This window comes from Hippichthys cyanospilos, chromosome 9 (genome assembly GCF_059441005.1).
Source record: "Hippichthys cyanospilos isolate Australia breed blue-spotted pipefish chromosome 9, RoL_Hcya_1.0, whole genome shotgun sequence".
NCBI classification, from domain to species: Eukaryota; Metazoa; Chordata; class Actinopteri; order Syngnathiformes; family Syngnathidae; genus Hippichthys; species Hippichthys cyanospilos.
The window spans coordinates 19,327,419-19,346,219 of NC_142377.1; the positions used below are offsets into that span (position 1 = coordinate 19,327,419).

Consider the following 18,801-nt stretch of genomic DNA (forward strand, 5'->3'; position numbering starts at 1 on the left):
GCAGAGTATTCAAAAGTTCTTATGAAAGTTTGAATTAGGGAATTACATTTAAAAAAAAAAAACATTTAGTTGCACCCTGCCCTAGTTTAATTAGTTTTCTGATAATCTCAAGACATACGGACATGGACAAAGCTGTTGGCGTCCTACTATTCATTTTAGAAAAATCCCCACGGTGTTCACATAAAAGAAGTTGAGGATTTAGCATTTGACAAGATTTTCCATAATTTTCTTTCTGACTTTTTGGCTCACTTCCCCTGAACGAGGTTTAATGTGGTAAGTACACGCAATGTCACCAAAATAGCCCAATGACTCCTTGCCATTCTTTACTTGGGCCAACTGTCTGATTACAACTTTGAAGACACCAATGAGGCTTAACCACTTGGATAAATGACTCGCGTTATTATTGAAATTATTGCTAACCAGGTTGCCTGCTCTGCTATACCATTCAACCAACTAATACCACTTTAAATTGTCAACACAGTTCAAATTCCCAAGACTGATCATAATTTGCTTTCAGCAGCATTTCGCTCTTTGTGCAGCTTACACAAATGTAGAGCTAGATGAGTTTGTCCACAATGCTTATCTGTATGAAGGTACAGTAAATTTAAGATTTCAACTTAAGGACAATAGGCCAACGTGGTCCCGCAAGGGAAAAAAAATATATATAACTTGAGCACAATTTAGCCACTAGGTGGCACTTCATAATTACTGTACGACAAATGTTGTAACATTACAACTTTATTCTACGAAGGTTATGACACTAGTTTTTAATTTCAATTTAATTCATTGTGCATCCTTACAATTTTAATTTTGAAAATTAACCATTTTAATTTTTGTATATATTTTTACAAAAGTAATTCATTTTACTCGTTATAAATTTAATCTCAGTGATGACGTTGACGTTTTTAATAGACAACTTTATTCATAAAAAGTAAAACAGTCGAGAAACTCAACGGTGTATGAGCTCGGGAATGTACAACATTACTCTGGTACGGCGATGACTAACTTAAAATACTCTTAATGACTTTTTACCTTTAAAGGAGAAGTCATCCCAAATCCTTTCTTAACAAAAGTATGTTTTTCATTTACAACTTAAATTTCACAAAATTATGCCTGTCTCAAACAACTTGTTTTGATTTTCATATGACTTTTCAAAAATATATGAGCATCCTGGTATGGTTAAATCTTCAACCTGAAATATCTGACATTTTATCTCCAAAGTAAATGTTTTATAAAAATTATACATTTTCTAATTTTAACCTGAGAAAACATGACCCTCTAGTCGTTAAAATGTTTGGATTAATTCTCAATAGGTTTCAACCAATTTTATAATAATAACATGACTATTTTCTAAGAGCATTACTTATTCTCACAATCTTAAATGTTTGACCTTGACAATAGTAAACGTTTCTCGTGAAAAATTACAGATTTAGATTGAAGTTACACCCAATCGAGAATAGACTTTTTCCTAAGAAATGTGTGACTTAACTCTTGTAATAAGTTTACCCTTGAAAATATGACTTTTTGTAGAAAAACTATGCAACTTTACTGTTGAAAGATTAGAATTTTAATCGCGCGTTCCAATATAAATTCGGTGGCCCTAATACCTCAACAACTACTACTTCTATTGTACATATAGTATAAAAAGTTAACTCCGTTGTTGATCCCAAAGTAAAGACATAAAGTACTCTCCTTTTTTTCTGTCCTTCATGCTTTGATTTCCTCATCTTTAATCAATTCCTTAAATCAGAATACATATAACTTTCTTCTTCTCCTCCAATAATTCAAATGCTCCTTTCTCCTCCTTTTGTAAACTTCAAATCTTGATCTTTTGTTTACCTGCATTCCTTTTTCGGGTGTTTGCTTATGACTCAGTATTGCTGAATGATTAACGTCAAATGAAAGCCCTCAAGTGGATGACAACGTCCATTTGATTATTTGCTCAGTTATTTTTACAAGTCAGTCAGCTTTTTTTTTTTTTTTCTTGCCTCAATGGGTTCATTCCCCCACCCATTTTGCATACTTACTTGCATGCACAAAATCCATTTGCAGTTGTCGAGTTTGTATCGGCTTGTATGTGAAAACGTCTTGTGGAATAGAATCGACCTTTCCACTTCATTACGTCATATTATGACGTTGGTAGATTTAAAAAGAAATCATGTAATAAACAGTATTGCTTCGGGACAAACACAAAATGTAATTTTTAAAATGACTTGTACTTAGTGCTGTCAAGGGATTTAAACAATGATGAGAATAAGTAAATAATTAAGATCTGTAAATAATTGATCGAATTAATTTCTTTTTAATCACACCCTAAAACTTCTCAGTTTTTCTTTTATTGTGGCAGATCAAAAGATTGACATACAGCAACATAAAATGCAGCCCCAGTCATTTATTTTTTGAGAGATTTAATTATAACCATTCACCGTCAACTGTATTTGAGACTAGTCCCAAGTGCCGACTGCCACCTTTAGTTTCCACCACACAAGTAGTAATAATGCTTTGTTTTGTCAATCACCAAATAATTACAAAATAACATGAAAATAAAACATTGTTCATCCTGTCCGCCGCAGACTGGCTCAAACCTAGGGTGTTCTCAACAGTTAATCTGGCAAAGACGCCTTTGCTCTGGCTTGCTACATTAGCCACTTCATTGCTATCATTTGCTGTGGTTGTGGTCACTGGGCGCTTTGCATTTATGTGTTAGGCTACACCCGAGCTGCTCCTGTGGTAAGCAAACTCCTTCCAAACATCAAAGGTGCCACCGAGACCTTAAATATACCGTTCATCGGAACGACAACTCACACGTTCTTCCATTCCACGCCGCTCCTGATCTTATCCTCTCACCCATAACAGTAGCCTATCAGGTTATGCAAAACACAATGAGAGGCCACAATGTCCACTTCAGGGTGTGATTGACCTTTCTTTTCCAAACCCCAAAAACTCAAGCACAAGAAGCCTAATGCATAAAACCGATCTAATCAGCATGCAGAAAGATTTGAGAGTAAAAAAATAATGCTTTAACTATGACTTTAATTACCGTATTTTCCGCGCTATAAGGCGCACCGGATCATAAGGCGCACCCTCAATTAATGACATATTTTAAAACTTTTTCCATATATAAGGCGCACCGGATTATAAAGCGGACCCTCAATTAATGACATATTTTAAAACTTTTGCAATCACGATATAGTAATACTCAAAGTTATAACAATAATAACTCAAATAATAACTAAACTTCCAATAGCATAATAACTCAGTGTCAATATGACCAACCTTGTTCAACTGTAAACACACGAAAAACAGGCAAAGTGTACTTTATCAGTTCATTCCTCGTCTACGAATCCCAATCTCAATATTGATCCATATATAAGGCGCACGTGGCTATAAGGAGCACCATCGGCTTTTTTTTTTTTTTTTTTTTTAAAAGGCTTTTAGGTGTGCCTTTAGTGCGGAAAATACGGTAATCGATTGCAGTTAATGGGTTAGCCTGTCATCCCTATTTGTATTAATATTTTCCTTATTTTTCATTGTTAGTTAATGTTTTATTTATGAGGATTGCTGTGTAAAAGACACATAGAGCAACATAGTCGAACACAGTTTAACTGGATAATTCTGAACATTACTGGAACTTGATGACACCCTTAGCAGAAAAGGGAGTCAATCAGTATATGCATAAAGTTATGGCCTGCCTAAAGTGTTGTTGATACATTTATAAAACAAGGTGATAGATGGATTTAAGGGTCTTGGACGCACTATGAGTGCTCGACCAGCAAGCCGAAGAACTGGAGTAGTGTTATTTATGGAGTCCTTTGGGTGTTAAGGTGTATTTTTCGAACTGAAGAGTGCGATAAGACTGACGTGAGACGTTCGTTTATTTACCTCGCCCATAGCATTGCCCCAAGAGCTGTGCACGTGGGTGTCCTTGCAGCGTCATGCTCCAATACATAAAAAGTTTGCGGAAGGAGGTCACAATATTAAGAATCACAGTTGACCTTTGACCATTTATGATACTTTGGTTACACGACTGATTAGACGCAGCAGAATCAAACTCAACAAGACCATAATAAAGGCACCAAGTACTTTTTTTACCAAGTAAGTTTTCCTCATCCTTGTGAATATGGTGAAATGATTCTGGATGCTTACCTGACAAGAAGAGAAGATGAAAGCGTGGAGGTTTTCCATCGTTCTTCTGAACACAACCATCATGATGATGTTTAGCTTTCTGTGTGACACACAAGAACAAGGTAACTCTTTCATTCTTTTGATGAAACAATATCAAATGTGATCACTCGTATGCTTTAAAGAACATCGAAGAGCAATTTTATTTACATAGCACAATAATTGCCAAGATAGTAATTTTGGACTGAAAAATGATACTGTCCTAATTAAATTTGTTCTAAAACTCCAATGTAACAAGCATTCTTTCAATATGTGTATTTTTGTCCCTATACTGATGTAGCACCAGTATATTAAAAAGACGTAATGTCTGATAAGTCAATTTATTATTTACTCGTTTTAAGTAGTGTGACTTTGTAACAAAAAAAAAAAACTTGGTAAAATGTGGAAAGTGACTAAATTAAATAGCTGTTTGAAAATATAAGAACAAATATAATACAGATGATAGCGTCACCTTGATTTTTAAAATATTCTTCCTGTTTATGGCATAATTGTCAAAGATAAATAATTTATTTGAGATGCTTCCCAGTACAGTTAATTTAGGGCTGTCAAAGATAAAGTGTTAACTCCAGAGATTAGTTTAAAATTTGGAAAGTGTAAAAAAAAATATTATATATATATATATATATATATATATATATAAATATATATATATATATATATATATATATATATATTTTTTTTTTTTTCTCTCTCTACGAAGACGATAAGAAATTACTGTACCTCTGAGTCAGATTTGCTCATTTTGTTCAACAGTTGTGTTTTAAAGTAAAAATGATAAAGGATCAAAGACAGGTATTACGACAGTCATTGAAAATGACCTTTTTGTAAATGCTGGTTTTACATTCCGTTCATTCTAATCGTTTCAAAATTGTATTCAAGTTGCAAGCTTTGTGGAAAGTAGTTATCAGGATATGTGAAAAGATGATTAATTTCTTTAAAAATCATTTGTAACACTAATTATATCACAATATGCATACAAAAGTAGCATACTAAAATAATTATTGTCTTTTCTCATTTATCTTATATTAACTCACACTTTGTAGTTAACTACTGAGCTAATTTGCTGTAAGAATGGCTTCTGCCATCTAGTAGAAGACTATTAAATCATTCTGTCTGTCAGGATATGTCGTTGGAAAAGAAAGTTGAACAAATATGTATGAGTTGAATACATATTTTTTAGACAAATTACTGTAAGGAAAATTGCATAATTTACTGCAGCATGCCCAATGTTGTCTGATGGCACACTAACGTGCAACAGCAGAGGTAGGAATCACTCATTGAAGCTGTATCAAAGCATGTAAATTTACTGTCTGAAAATATCTGACAGGAAGGAAAATAGATAACAGGCTGTATAGATATCCAAATGAAGCTAACAAATAAGAATTCTATTATGCTTGCGAATTCAAGTATTTTGGAACAACTATTATATCAAATATCAGAGAAGATATGCTCAAATATTTTGGAAGAAATCAGTCATTCTTTGGCACAGTCAAAAACAAAACACTCAAGTTCTCCAACCATTGTTTTGTTACTAAGGTCAGAGACAAAGAAAATATCCGTGAACAGTTATGACCACAGAATCAAATGAGTCAAACACATCACCTGAAACATCCGAGGGTACTTTATAGACTATGAGCAATGATCAATCAACAGCAATAAACATTTATTTCACAGATACTTAAGTTTCCACTGTTTTATTGTCCACGCCCCAATTAATGCGATCCTAGCTGAGCCTTTCTTCTTCTTTATTTAACACAGACAAAACAACGCTACAAAAGACTATATTAATTCTGTTTTGCTATAATTTTTACAATGTTTCCCAAGTGTTGGTGCATCTTATACAGCATTATAGAAAATACCAGAATTTGACTGCAAAATTAAGGGTGTGTCTTATATACTGTACAGGCGCGTCTTGTATTTGGGGAATAATGGTATTTCATACAATATTCTCCTGTATTATTCATCTTGCTGAAAACGTTGCCACTTGGTGAAGCGGATTGTTAATGGTTAATAGGGGCCATATCTTGCTGATGACTTTTGTGATCACAGTGCTGTGTGTGAGACAGGCAAGGAGTGCAAAACAAATTGAAAAATTCCAAAATATGTCTAAAAAAAATGAAATATGTTTACCTCATGATAATTACATTTTATATTTATGCTTGTAAATATGTTTGTATGGCCGGTAAAACTGTACGTGCAAACTGTCATGAAAATTTTGTAATATTACTTAGTAGAAATGATTTACATTTTTGGTTAGAATTGTCTGATATGTCACTGGTTCCAAAACTGCCAATTTTTTATTTACTACTTAAAAAATAGGGTGAAATTTGGAGAACACCCACTATAGTGGTCATGGGACCACTACACCATTGTACTGGCGGGAGTAGAAAAGCGGTTTCACCGTGCTGTTGAAAAACTCTTACCTAGATTTATGTGGTATTACATTAGAAATTCAAGAGTAAAATGCAAATTTTTTTCATGTTTTCGACAGCGTTCACTTCAATAATATTTCCCAGTGCGCTAATATTGCCAAAGCTTAAACAACAGCAAAATGGATGGGGATGGATGACAGCCGTTACTGCATAAGGTTTAATTATTAAAAATTTATTTAAATTAATGTACTATAGTAATATTTGTCTGGAATATGTATAGTATGAAGACTTTTAACAATTAAAAATCTTTTTCCAAAAACACCTAAAAAAAATAAATATTAAATTCTATGAAACAGTTAAACCTCTCAGAGAGGATCCGGTCCTAAATAATCATGAAAAACAAGGGATCACTGGACATTATTGTTCTCATTGGAGTTGCAGACAACACCCGTGACCACTGTCTTGTCCACAGAACTACAAACATCAACTGAAACATCTCCCACAAAGACAACTTTCCACATCACGGACAATAGAACCTCTACAAAAATATTCAGTTCTTCCACAGATGCTGATGTGTCATCACATCTGCCTTCTACAGACCCTCTGATGACCACCCAGTTGAGCCATACTTCGTCTGCGTATTTGACTGTCGCATCGTCGCCGAGTCTGGAAACAACTCAGTCTTCCCCAACAAGCGATGAACCATCCTCAACGGTCACATATTCATCTTCCCAACCAAATTTGACATCAGAAACTACAAGCTCCTACACCCAGTCAACGCAAAGTCAAGCAACTGCTGGGGAAACTTCAACGAGCGAGCTGCCCTCTACACTGCCACAGACTACATCTTTCACAACATTCGTGCCCAGCGAATCAACGGGGTCAAACACATCACCTGGAGCATCCACAACCGACGGAACTACGCTGACTACCAACAATGACCAGTCCACGGCAACAAGCGTTCATTCCACAGATCCCGAAGTTTCCTCATTTTCGCCGTCCAGCCCTCTACCCACGACCAGCAGGCTGAGTCCTACTTCTTCTCCGTATAACACAGACACAACAGCGGTCACTCTGGAAACGACTGCTTCCTCTCTCACCAGCGATGAGCCAGCGACAACGAGTAATTACTCCCCTTCGGAACCCCAGTCCACATCAGCAACAGTAACATTCGTGGATTCGACACCAACCAGTCAGGAATCCACAGATTCGTTATTGTCCTCCCTGGGGCCACAGACAACACCTGTGACCGCTGGCTTGTCCACAGAATCACCCACATCAACTGAAACACCCACCACAAAAGGAACGTTCCCCACCACAGGCGACAGCACCTCCCCAACAATGTTCAGTTCTTCCACGGACGCCGACGTGTCCTCGCGCTTGCCTTCCACAGAGCCTCCGACGACCACCCAGTTGGGCCAGACTTCGTCTGCGTATTCGACTGACGCATCGTCGCCGAGTCTGGAAACAACTCAGTCTTCCCCAACAAGCGATGAACCATCCTCAACGGTCACATATTCATCTCCCCAACCAAATTTGACATCAGAAACTACAAGCTCCTACACCCAGTCAACGCAAAGTCAAGCAACTGCTGGGGAAACTTCAACGAGCGAGCTGCCCTCTACACTGCCACAGACTACATCTTTCACAACATTCGTGCCCAGCGAATCAACGGGGTCAAACACATCACCTGGAGCATCCACAACCGACGGAACTACGCTGACTACCAACAATGACCAGTCCACGGCAACAAGCGTTCATTCCACAGATCCCGAAGTTTCCTCATTTTCGCCGTCCAGCCCTCTACCCACGACCAGCAGGCTGAGTCCTACTTCTTCTCCGTATAACACAGACACAACAGCGGTCACTCTGGAAACGACTGCTTCCTCTCTCACCAGCGATGAGCCAGCGACAACGAGCAATTACTCCCCTTCGGAACCCCAGTCCACATCAGCAACAGTAACATTCGTGGATTCGACACCAACCAGTCAGGAATCCACAGATTCGTTATTGTCCTCCCTGGGGCCACAGACAACACCTGTGACCGCTGGCTTGTCCACAGAATCACCCACATCAACTGAAACACCCACCACAAAAGGAACGTTCCCCACCACAGGCGACAGCACCTCCCCAACAATGTTCAGTTCTTCCACGGACGCCGACGTGTCCTCGCGCTTGCCTTCCACAGAGCCTCCGACGACCACCCAGTTGGGCCAGACTTCGTCTGCGTATTCGACTGACGCATCGTCGCCGAGTCTGGAAACAACTCAGTCTTCCCCAACAAGCGATGAACCATCCTCAACGGTCACATATTCATCTCCCCAACCAAATTTGACATCAGAAACTACAAGCTCCTACACCCAGTCAACGCAAAGTCAAGCAACTGCTGGGGAAACTTCAACGAGCGAGCTGCCCTCTACACTGCCACAGACTACATCTTTCACAACATTCGTGCCCAGCGAATCAACGGGGTCAAACACATCACCTGGAGCATCCACAACCGACGGAACTACGCTGACTACCAACAATGACCAGTCCACGGCAACAAGCGTTCATTCCACAGATCCCGAAGTTTCCTCATTTTCGCCGTCCAGCCCTCTACCCACGACCAGCAGGCTGAGTCCTACTTCTTCTCCGTATAACACAGACACAACAGCGGTCACTCTGGAAACGACTGCTTCCTCTCTCACCAGCGATGAGCCAGCGACAACGAGTAATTACTCCCCTTCGGAACCCCAGTCCACATCAGCAACAGTAACATTCGTGGATTCGACACCAACCAGTCAGGAATCCACAGATTCGTTATTGTCCTCCCTGGGGCCACAGACAACACCTGTGACCGCTGGCTTGTCCACAGAATCACCCACATCAACTGAAACACCCACCACAAAAGGAACGTTCCCCACCACAGGCGACAGCACCTCCCCAACAATGTTCAGTTCTTCCACGGACGCCGACGTGTCCTCGCGCTTGCCTTCCACAGAGCCTCCGACGACCACCCAGTTGGGCCAGACTTCGTCTGCGTATTCGACTGACGCATCGTCGCCGAGTCTGGAAACAACTCAGTCTTCCCCAACAAGCGATGAACCATCCTCAACGGTCACATATTCATCTCCCCAACCAAATTTGACATCAGAAACTACAAGCTCCTACACCCAGTCAACGCAAAGTCAAGCAACTGCTGGGGAAACTTCAACGAGCGAGCTGCCCTCTACACTGCCACAGACTACATCTTTCACAACATTCGTGCCCAGCGAATCAACGGGGTCAAACACATCACCTGGAGCATCCACAACCGACGGAACTACGCTGACTACCAACAATGACCAGTCCACGGCAACAAGCGTTCATTCCACAGATCCCGAAGTTTCCTCATTTTCGCCGTCCAGCCCTCTACCCACGACCAGCAGGCTGAGTCCTACTTCTTCTCCGTATAACACAGACACAACAGCGGTCACTCTGGAAACGACTGCTTCCTCTCTCACCAGCGATGAGCCAGCGACAACGAGCAATTACTCCCCTTCGGAACCCCAGTCCACATCAGCAACAGTAACATTCGTGGATTCGACACCAACCAGTCAGGAATCCACAGATTCGTTATTGTCCTCCCTGGGGCCACAGACAACACCTGTGACCGCTGGCTTGTCCACAGAATCACCCACATCAACTGAAACACCCACCACAAAAGGAACGTTCCCCACCACAGGCGACAGCACCTCCCCAACAATGTTCAGTTCTTCCACGGACGCCGACGTGTCCTCGCGCTTGCCTTCCACAGAGCCTCCGACGACCACCCAGTTGGGCCAGACTTCGTCTGCGTATTCGACTGACGCATCGTCGCCGAGTCTGGAAACAACTCAGTCTTCGCCAACAAGCGATGAACCATCCTCAACGGTCACATATTCATCTCCCGAACCAAATTTGACATCAGAAACTACAAGCTCCTACACCCAGTCAACGCAAAGTCAAGCAACTGCTGGGGAAACTTCAACGAGCGAGCTGCCCTCTACACTGCCACAGACTACATCTTTCACAACATTCGTGCCCAGCGAATCAACGGGGTCAAACACATCACCTGGAGCATCCACAACCGACGGAACTACGCTGACTACCAACAATGACCAGTCCACGGCAACAAGCGTTCATTCCACAGATCCCGAAGTTTCCTCATTTTCGCCGTCCAGCCCTCTACCCACGACCAGCAGGCTGAGTCCTACTTCTTCTCCGTATAACACAGACACAACAGCGGTCACTCTGGAAACGACTGCTTCCTCTCTCACCAGCGATGAGCCAGCGACAACGAGCAATTACTCCCCTTCGGAACCCCAGTCCACATCAGCAACAGTAACATTCGTGGATTCGACACCAACCAGTCAGGAATCCACAGATTCGTTATTGTCCTCCCTGGGGCCACAGACAACACCTGTGACCGCTGGCTTGTCCACAGAATCACCCACATCAACTGAAACACCCACCACAAAAGGAACGTTCCCCACCACAGGCGACAGCACCTCCCCAACAATGTTCAGTTCTTCCACGGACGCCGACGTGTCCTCGCGCTTGCCTTCCACAGAGCCTCCGACGACCACCCAGTTGGGCCAGACTTCGTCTGCGTATTCGACTGACGCATCGTCGCCGAGTCTGGAAACAACTCAGTCTTCCCCAACAAGCGATGAACCATCCTCAACGGTCACATATTCATCTCCCCAACCAAATTTGACATCAGAAACTACAAGCTCCTACACCCAGTCAACGCAAAGTCAAGCAACTGCTGGGGAAACTTCAACGAGCGAGCTGCCCTCTACACTGCCACAGACTACATCTTTCACAACATTCGTGCCCAGCGAATCAACGGGGTCAAACACATCACCTGGAGCATCCACAACCGACGGAACTACGCTGACTACCAACAATGACCAGTCCACGGCAACAAGCGTTCATTCCACAGATCCCGAAGTTTCCTCATTTTCGCCGTCCAGCCCTCTACCCACGACCAGCAGGCTGAGTCCTACTTCTTCTCCGTATAACACAGACACAACAGCGGTCACTCTGGAAACGACTGCTTCCTCGCTCACCAGCGATGAGCCAGCGACAACGAGTAATTACTCCCCTTCGGAACCCCAGTCCACATCAGCAACAGTAACATTCGTGGATTCGACACCAACCAGTCAGGAATCCACAGATTCGTTATTGTCCTCCCTGGGGCCACAGACAACACCTGTGACCGCTGGCTTGTCCACAGAATCACCCACATCAACTGAAACACCCACCACAAAAGGAACGTTCCCCACCACAGGCGACAGCACCTCCCCAACAATGTTCAGTTCTTCCACGGACGCCGACGTGTCCTCGCGCTTGCCTTCCACAGAGCCTCCGACGACCACCCAGTTGGGCCAGACTTCGTCTGCGTATTCGACTGACGCATCGTCGCCGAGTCTGGAAACAACTCAGTCTTCCCCAACAAGCGATGAACCATCCTCAACGGTCACATATTCATCTCCCCAACCAAATTTGACATCAGAAACTACAAGCTCCTACACCCAGTCAACGCAAAGTCAAGCAACTGCTGGGGAAACTTCAACGAGCGAGCTGCCCTCTACACTGCCACAGACTACATCTTTCACAACATTCGTGCCCAGCGAATCAACGGGGTCAAACACATCACCTGGAGCATCCACAACCGACGGAACTACGCTGACTACCAACAATGACCAGTCCACGGCAACAAGCGTTCATTCCACAGATCCCGAAGTTTCCTCATTTTCGCCGTCCAGCCCTCTACCCACGACCAGCAGGCTGAGTCCTACTTCTTCTCCGTATAACACAGACACAACAGCGGTCACTCTGGAAACGACTGCTTCCTCTCTCACCAGCGATGAGCCAGCGACAACGAGTAATTACTCCCCTTCGGAACCCCAGTCCACATCAGCAACAGTAACATTCGTGGATTCGACACCAACCAGTCAGGAATCCACAGATTCGTTATTGTCCTCCCTGGGGCCACAGACAACACCTGTGACCGCTGGCTTGTCCACAGAATCACCCACATCAACTGAAACACCCACCACAAAAGGAACGTTCCCCACCACAGGCGACAGCACCTCCCCAACAATGTTCAGTTCTTCCACGGACGCCGACGTGTCCTCGCGCTTGCCTTCCACAGAGCCTCCGACGACCACCCAGTTGGGCCAGACTTCGTCTGCGTATTCGACTGACGCATCGTCGCCGAGTCTGGAAACAACTCAGTCTTCCCCAACAAGCGATGAACCATCCTCAACGGTCACATATTCATCTCCCCAACCAAATTTGACATCAGAAACTACAAGCTCCTACACCCAGTCAACGCAAAGTCAAGCAACTGCTGGGGAAACTTCAACGAGCGAGCTGCCCTCTACACTGCCACAGACTACATCTTTCACAACATTCGTGCCCAGCGAATCAACGGGGTCAAACACATCACCTGGAGCATCCACAACCGACGGAACTACGCTGACTACCAACAATGACCAGTCCACGGCAACAAGCGTTCATTCCACAGATCCCGAAGTTTCCTCATTTTCGCCGTCCAGCCCTCTACCCACGACCAGCAGGCTGAGTCCTACTTCTTCTCCGTATAACACAGACACAACAGCGGTCACTCTGGAAACGACTGCTTCCTCTCTCACCAGCGATGAGCCAGCGACAACGAGCAATTACTCCCCTTCGGAACCCCAGTCCACATCAGCAACAGTAACATTCGTGGATTCGACACCAACCAGTCAGGAATCCACAGATTCGTTATTGTCCTCCCTGGGGCCACAGACAACACCTGTGACCGCTGGCTTGTCCACAGAATCACCCACATCAACTGAAACACCCACCACAAAAGGAACGTTCCCCACCACAGGCGACAGCACCTCCCCAACAATGTTCAGTTCTTCCACGGACGCCGACGTGTCCTCGCGCTTGCCTTCCACAGAGCCTCCGACGACCACCCAGTTGGGCCAGACTTCGTCTGCGTATTCGACTGACGCATCGTCGCCGAGTCTGGAAACAACTCAGTCTTCCCCAACAAGCGATGAACCATCCTCAACGGTCACATATTCATCTCCCCAACCAAATTTGACATCAGAAACTACAAGCTCCTACACCCAGTCAACGCAAAGTCAAGCAACTGCTGGGGAAACTTCAACGAGCGAGCTGCCCTCTACACTGCCACAGACTACATCTTTCACAACATTCGTGCCCAGCGAATCAACGGGGTCAAACACATCACCTGGAGCATCCACAACCGACGGAACTACGCTGACTACCAACAATGACCAGTCCACGGCAACAAGCGTTCATTCCACAGATCCCGAAGTTTCCTCATTTTCGCCGTCCAGCCCTCTACCCACGACCAGCAGGCTGAGTCCTACTTCTTCTCCGTATAACACAGACACAACAGCGGTCACTCTGGAAACGACTGCTTCCTCTCTCACCAGCGATGAGCCAGCGACAACGAGTAATTACTCCCCTTCGGAACCCCAGTCCACATCAGCAACAGTAACATTCGTGGATTCGACACCAACCAGTCAGGAATCCACAGATTCGTTATTGTCCTCCCTGGGGCCACAGACAACACCTGTGACCGCTGGCTTGTCCACAGAATCACCCACATCAACTGAAACACCCACCACAAAAGGAACGTTCCCCACCACAGGCGACAGCACCTCCCCAACAATGTTCAGTTCTTCCACGGACGCCGACGTGTCCTCGCGCTTGCCTTCCACAGAGCCTCCGACGACCACCCAGTTGGGCCAGACTTCGTCTGCGTATTCGACTGACGCATCGTCGCCGAGTCTGGAAACAACTCAGTCTTCCCCAACAAGCGATGAACCATCCTCAACGGTCACATATTCATCTCCCCAACCAAATTTGACATCAGAAACTACAAGCTCCTACACCCAGTCAACGCAAAGTCAAGCAACTGCTGGGGAAACTTCAACGAGCGAGCTGCCCTCTACACTGCCACAGACTACATCTTTCACAACATTCGTGCCCAGCGAATCAACGGGGTCAAACACATCACCTGGAGCATCCACAACCGACGGAACTACGCTGACTACCAACAATGACCAGTCCACGGCAACAAGCGTTCATTCCACAGATCCCGAAGTTTCCTCATTTTCGCCGTCCAGCCCTCTACCCACGACCAGCAGGCTGAGTCCTACTTCTTCTCCGTATAACACAGACACAACAGCGGTCACTCTGGAAACGACTGCTTCCTCTCTCACCAGCGATGAGCCAGCGACAACGAGCAATTACTCCCCTTCGGAACCCCAGTCCACATCAGCAACAGTAACATTCGTGGATTCGACACCAACCAGTCAGGAATCCACAGATTCGTTATTGTCCTCCCTGGGGCCACAGACAACACCTGTGACCGCTGGCTTGTCCACAGAATCACCCACATCAACTGAAACACCCACCACAAAAGGAACGTTCCCCACCACAGGCGACAGCACCTCCCCAACAATGTTCAGTTCTTCCACGGACGCCGACGTGTCCTCGCGCTTGCCTTCCACAGAGCCTCCGACGACCACCCAGTTGGGCCAGACTTCGTCTGCGTATTCGACTGACGCATCGTCGCCGAGTCTGGAAACAACTCAGTCTTCGCCAACAAGCGATGAACCATCCTCAACGGTCACATATTCATCTCCCGAACCAAATTTGACATCAGAAACTACAAGCTCCTACACCCAGTCAACGCAAAGTCAAGCAACTGCTGGGGAAACTTCAACGAGCGAGCTGCCCTCTACACTGCCACAGACTACATCTTTCACAACATTCGTGCCCAGCGAATCAACGGGGTCAAACACATCACCTGGAGCATCCACAACCGACGGAACTACGCTGACTACCAACAATGACCAGTCCACGGCAACAAGCGTTCATTCCACAGATCCCGAAGTTTCCTCATTTTCGCCGTCCAGCCCTCTACCCACGACCAGCAGGCTGAGTCCTACTTCTTCTCCGTATAACACAGACACAACAGCGGTCACTCTGGAAACGACTGCTTCCTCTCTCACCAGCGATGAGCCAGCGACAACGAGCAATTACTCCCCTTCGGAACCCCAGTCCACATCAGCAACAGTAACATTCGTGGATTCGACACCAACCAGTCAGGAATCCACAGATTCGTTATTGTCCTCCCTGGGGCCACAGACAACACCTGTGACCGCTGGCTTGTCCACAGAATCACCCACATCAACTGAAACACCCACCACAAAAGGAACGTTCCCCACCACAGGCGACAGCACCTCCCCAACAATGTTCAGTTCTTCCACGGACGCCGACGTGTCCTCGCGCTTGCCTTCCACAGAGCCTCCGACGACCACCCAGTTGGGCCAGACTTCGTCTGCGTATTCGACTGACGCATCGTCGCCGAGTCTGGAAACAACTCAGTCTTCGCCAACAAGCGATGAACCATCCTCAACGGTCACATATTCATCTCCCGAACCAAATTTGACATCAGAAACTACAAGCTCCTACACCCAGTCAACGCAAAGTCAAGCAACTGCTGGGGAAACTTCAACGAGCGAGCTGCCCTCTACACTGCCACAGACTACATCTTTCACAACATTCGTGCCCAGCGAATCAACGGGGTCAAACACATCACCTGGAGCATCCACAACCGACGGAACTACGCTGACTACCAACAATGACCAGTCCACGGCAACAAGCGTTCATTCCACAGATCCCGAAGTTTCCTCATTTTCGCCGTCCAGCCCTCTACCCACGACCAGCAGGCTGAGTCCTACTTCTTCTCCGTATAACACAGACACAACAGCGGTCACTCTGGAAACGACTGCTTCCTCGCTCACCAGCGATGAGCCAGCGACAACGAGCAATTACTCCCCTTCGGAACCCCAGTCCACATCAGCAACAGTAACATTCGTGGATTCGACACCAACCAGTCAGGAATCCACAGATTCGTTATTGTCCTCCCTGGGGCCACAGACAACACCTGTGACCGCTGGCTTGTCCACAGAATCACCCACATCAACTGAAACACCCACCACAAAAGGAACGTTCCCCACCACAGGCGACAGCACCTCCCCAACAATGTTCAGTTCTTCCACGGACGCCGACGTGTCCTCGCGCTTGCCTTCCACAGAGCCTCCGACGACCACCCAGTTGGGCCAGACTTCGTCTGCGTATTCGACTGACGCATCGTCGCCGAGTCTGGAAACAACTCAGTCTTCCCCAACAAGCGATGAACCATCCTCAACGGTCACATATTCATCTCCCCAACCAAATTTGACATCAGAAACTACAAGCTCCTACACCCAGTCAACGCAAAGTCAAGCAACTGCTGGGGAAACTTCAACGAGCGAGCTGCCCTCTACACTGCCACAGACTACATCTTTCACAACATTCGTGCCCAGCGAATCAACGGGGTCAAACACATCACCTGGAGCATCCACAACCGACGGAACTACGCTGACTACCAACAATGACCAGTCCACGGCAACAAGCGTTCATTCCACAGATCCCGAAGTTTCCTCATTTTCGCCGTCCAGCCCTCTACCCACGACCAGCAGGCTGAGTCCTACTTCTTCTCCGTATAACACAGACACAACAGCGGTCACTCTGGAAACGACTGCTTCCTCGCTCACCAGCGATGAGCCAGCGACAACGAGTAATTACTCCCCTTCGGAACCCCAGTCCACATCAGCAACAGTAACATTCGTGGATTCGACACCAACCAGTCAGGAATCCACAGATTCGTTATTGTCCTCCCTGGGGCCACAGACAACACCTGTGACCGCTGGCTTGTCCACAGAATCACCCACATCAACTGAAACACCCACCACAAAAGGAACGTTCCCCACCACAGGCGACAGCACCTCCCCAACAATGTTCAGTTCTTCCACGGACGCCGACGTGTCCTCGCGCTTGCCTTCCACAGAGCCTCCGACGACCACCCAGTTGGGCCAGACTTCGTCTGCGTATTCGACTGACGCATCGTCGCCGAGTCTGGAAACAACTCAGTCTTCCCCAACAAGCGATGAACCATCCTCAACGGTCACATATTCATCTCCCCAACCAAATTTGACATCAGAAACTACAAGCTCCTACACCCAGTCAACGCAAAGTCAAGCAACTGCTGGGGAAACTTCAACGAGCGAGCTGCCCTCTACACTGCCACAGACTACATCTTTCACAACATTCGTGCCCAGCGAATCAACGGGGTCAAACACATCACCTGGAGCATCCACAACCGACGGAACTACGCTGACTACCAACAATGACCAGTCCACGGCAACAAGCGTTCATTCCACAGATCCCGAAGTTTCCTCATTTTCGCCGTCCAGCCCTCTACCCACGACCAGCAGGCTGAGTCCTACTTCTTCTCCGTATAACACAGACACAACAGCGGTCACTCTGGAAACGACTGCTTCCTCTCTCACCAGCGATGAGCCAGCGACAACGAGCAATTACTCCCCTTCGGAACCCCAGTCCACATCAGCAACAGTAACATTCGTGGATTCGACACCAACCAGTCAGGAATCCACAGATTCGTTATTGTCCTCCCTGGGGCCACAGACAACACCTGTGACCGCTGGCTTGTCCACAGAATCACCCACATCAACTGAAACACCCACCACAAAAGGAACGTTCCCCACCACAGGCGACAGCACCTCCCCAACAATGTTCAGTTCTTCCACGGACGCCGACGTGTCCTCGCGCTTGCCTTCCACAGAGCCTCCGACGACCACCCAGTTGGGCCAGACTTCGTCTGCGTATTCGACTGACGCATCGTCGCCGAGTCTGGAAACAACTCAGTCTTCCCCAACAAGCGATGAACCATCCTCAACGGTCACATATTCATCTCCCCAACCAAATTTGACATCAGAAACTACAAGCTCCTACACCCAGTCAACGCAAAGTCAAGCAACTGCTGGGGAAACTTCAACGAGCGAGCTGCCCTCTACACTGCCACAGACTACATCTTTCACAACATTCGTGCCCAGCGAATCAACGGGGTCAAACACATCACCTGGAGCATCCACAACCGACGGAACTACGCTGACTACCAACAATGACCAGTCCACGGCAACAAGCGTTCATTCCACAGATCCCGAAGTTTCCTCATTTTCGCCGTCCAGCCCTCTACCCACGACCAGCAGGCTGAGTCCTACTTCTTCTCCGTATAACACAGACACAACAGCGGTCACTCTGGAAACGACTGCTTCCTCTCTCACCAGCGATGAGCCAGCGA

The 18,801-nt window shown here is 46.0% G+C and overlaps 1 protein-coding gene across 1 annotated transcript in view; it reads left to right on the forward strand.

The window, feature by feature from the left end:
* Nucleotides 1-5,408: 5,408 nt before the first annotated feature.
* LOC148419323 (uncharacterized) overlaps nucleotides 5,409-18,801 on the forward strand; it is a 51,722-nt gene continuing 38,329 nt past the window's right edge. The window contains 7 exon segments of the mRNA XM_088422800.1: nucleotides 5,409-5,445; nucleotides 9,691-10,670; nucleotides 11,562-12,092; nucleotides 13,152-13,682; nucleotides 14,742-15,272; nucleotides 15,852-15,916; nucleotides 16,325-16,878. Of these exon segments, the coding sequence (XP_088278926.1) occupies nucleotides 5,409-5,445; nucleotides 9,691-10,670; nucleotides 11,562-12,092; nucleotides 13,152-13,682; nucleotides 14,742-15,272; nucleotides 15,852-15,916; nucleotides 16,325-16,878 (3,229 nt within the window).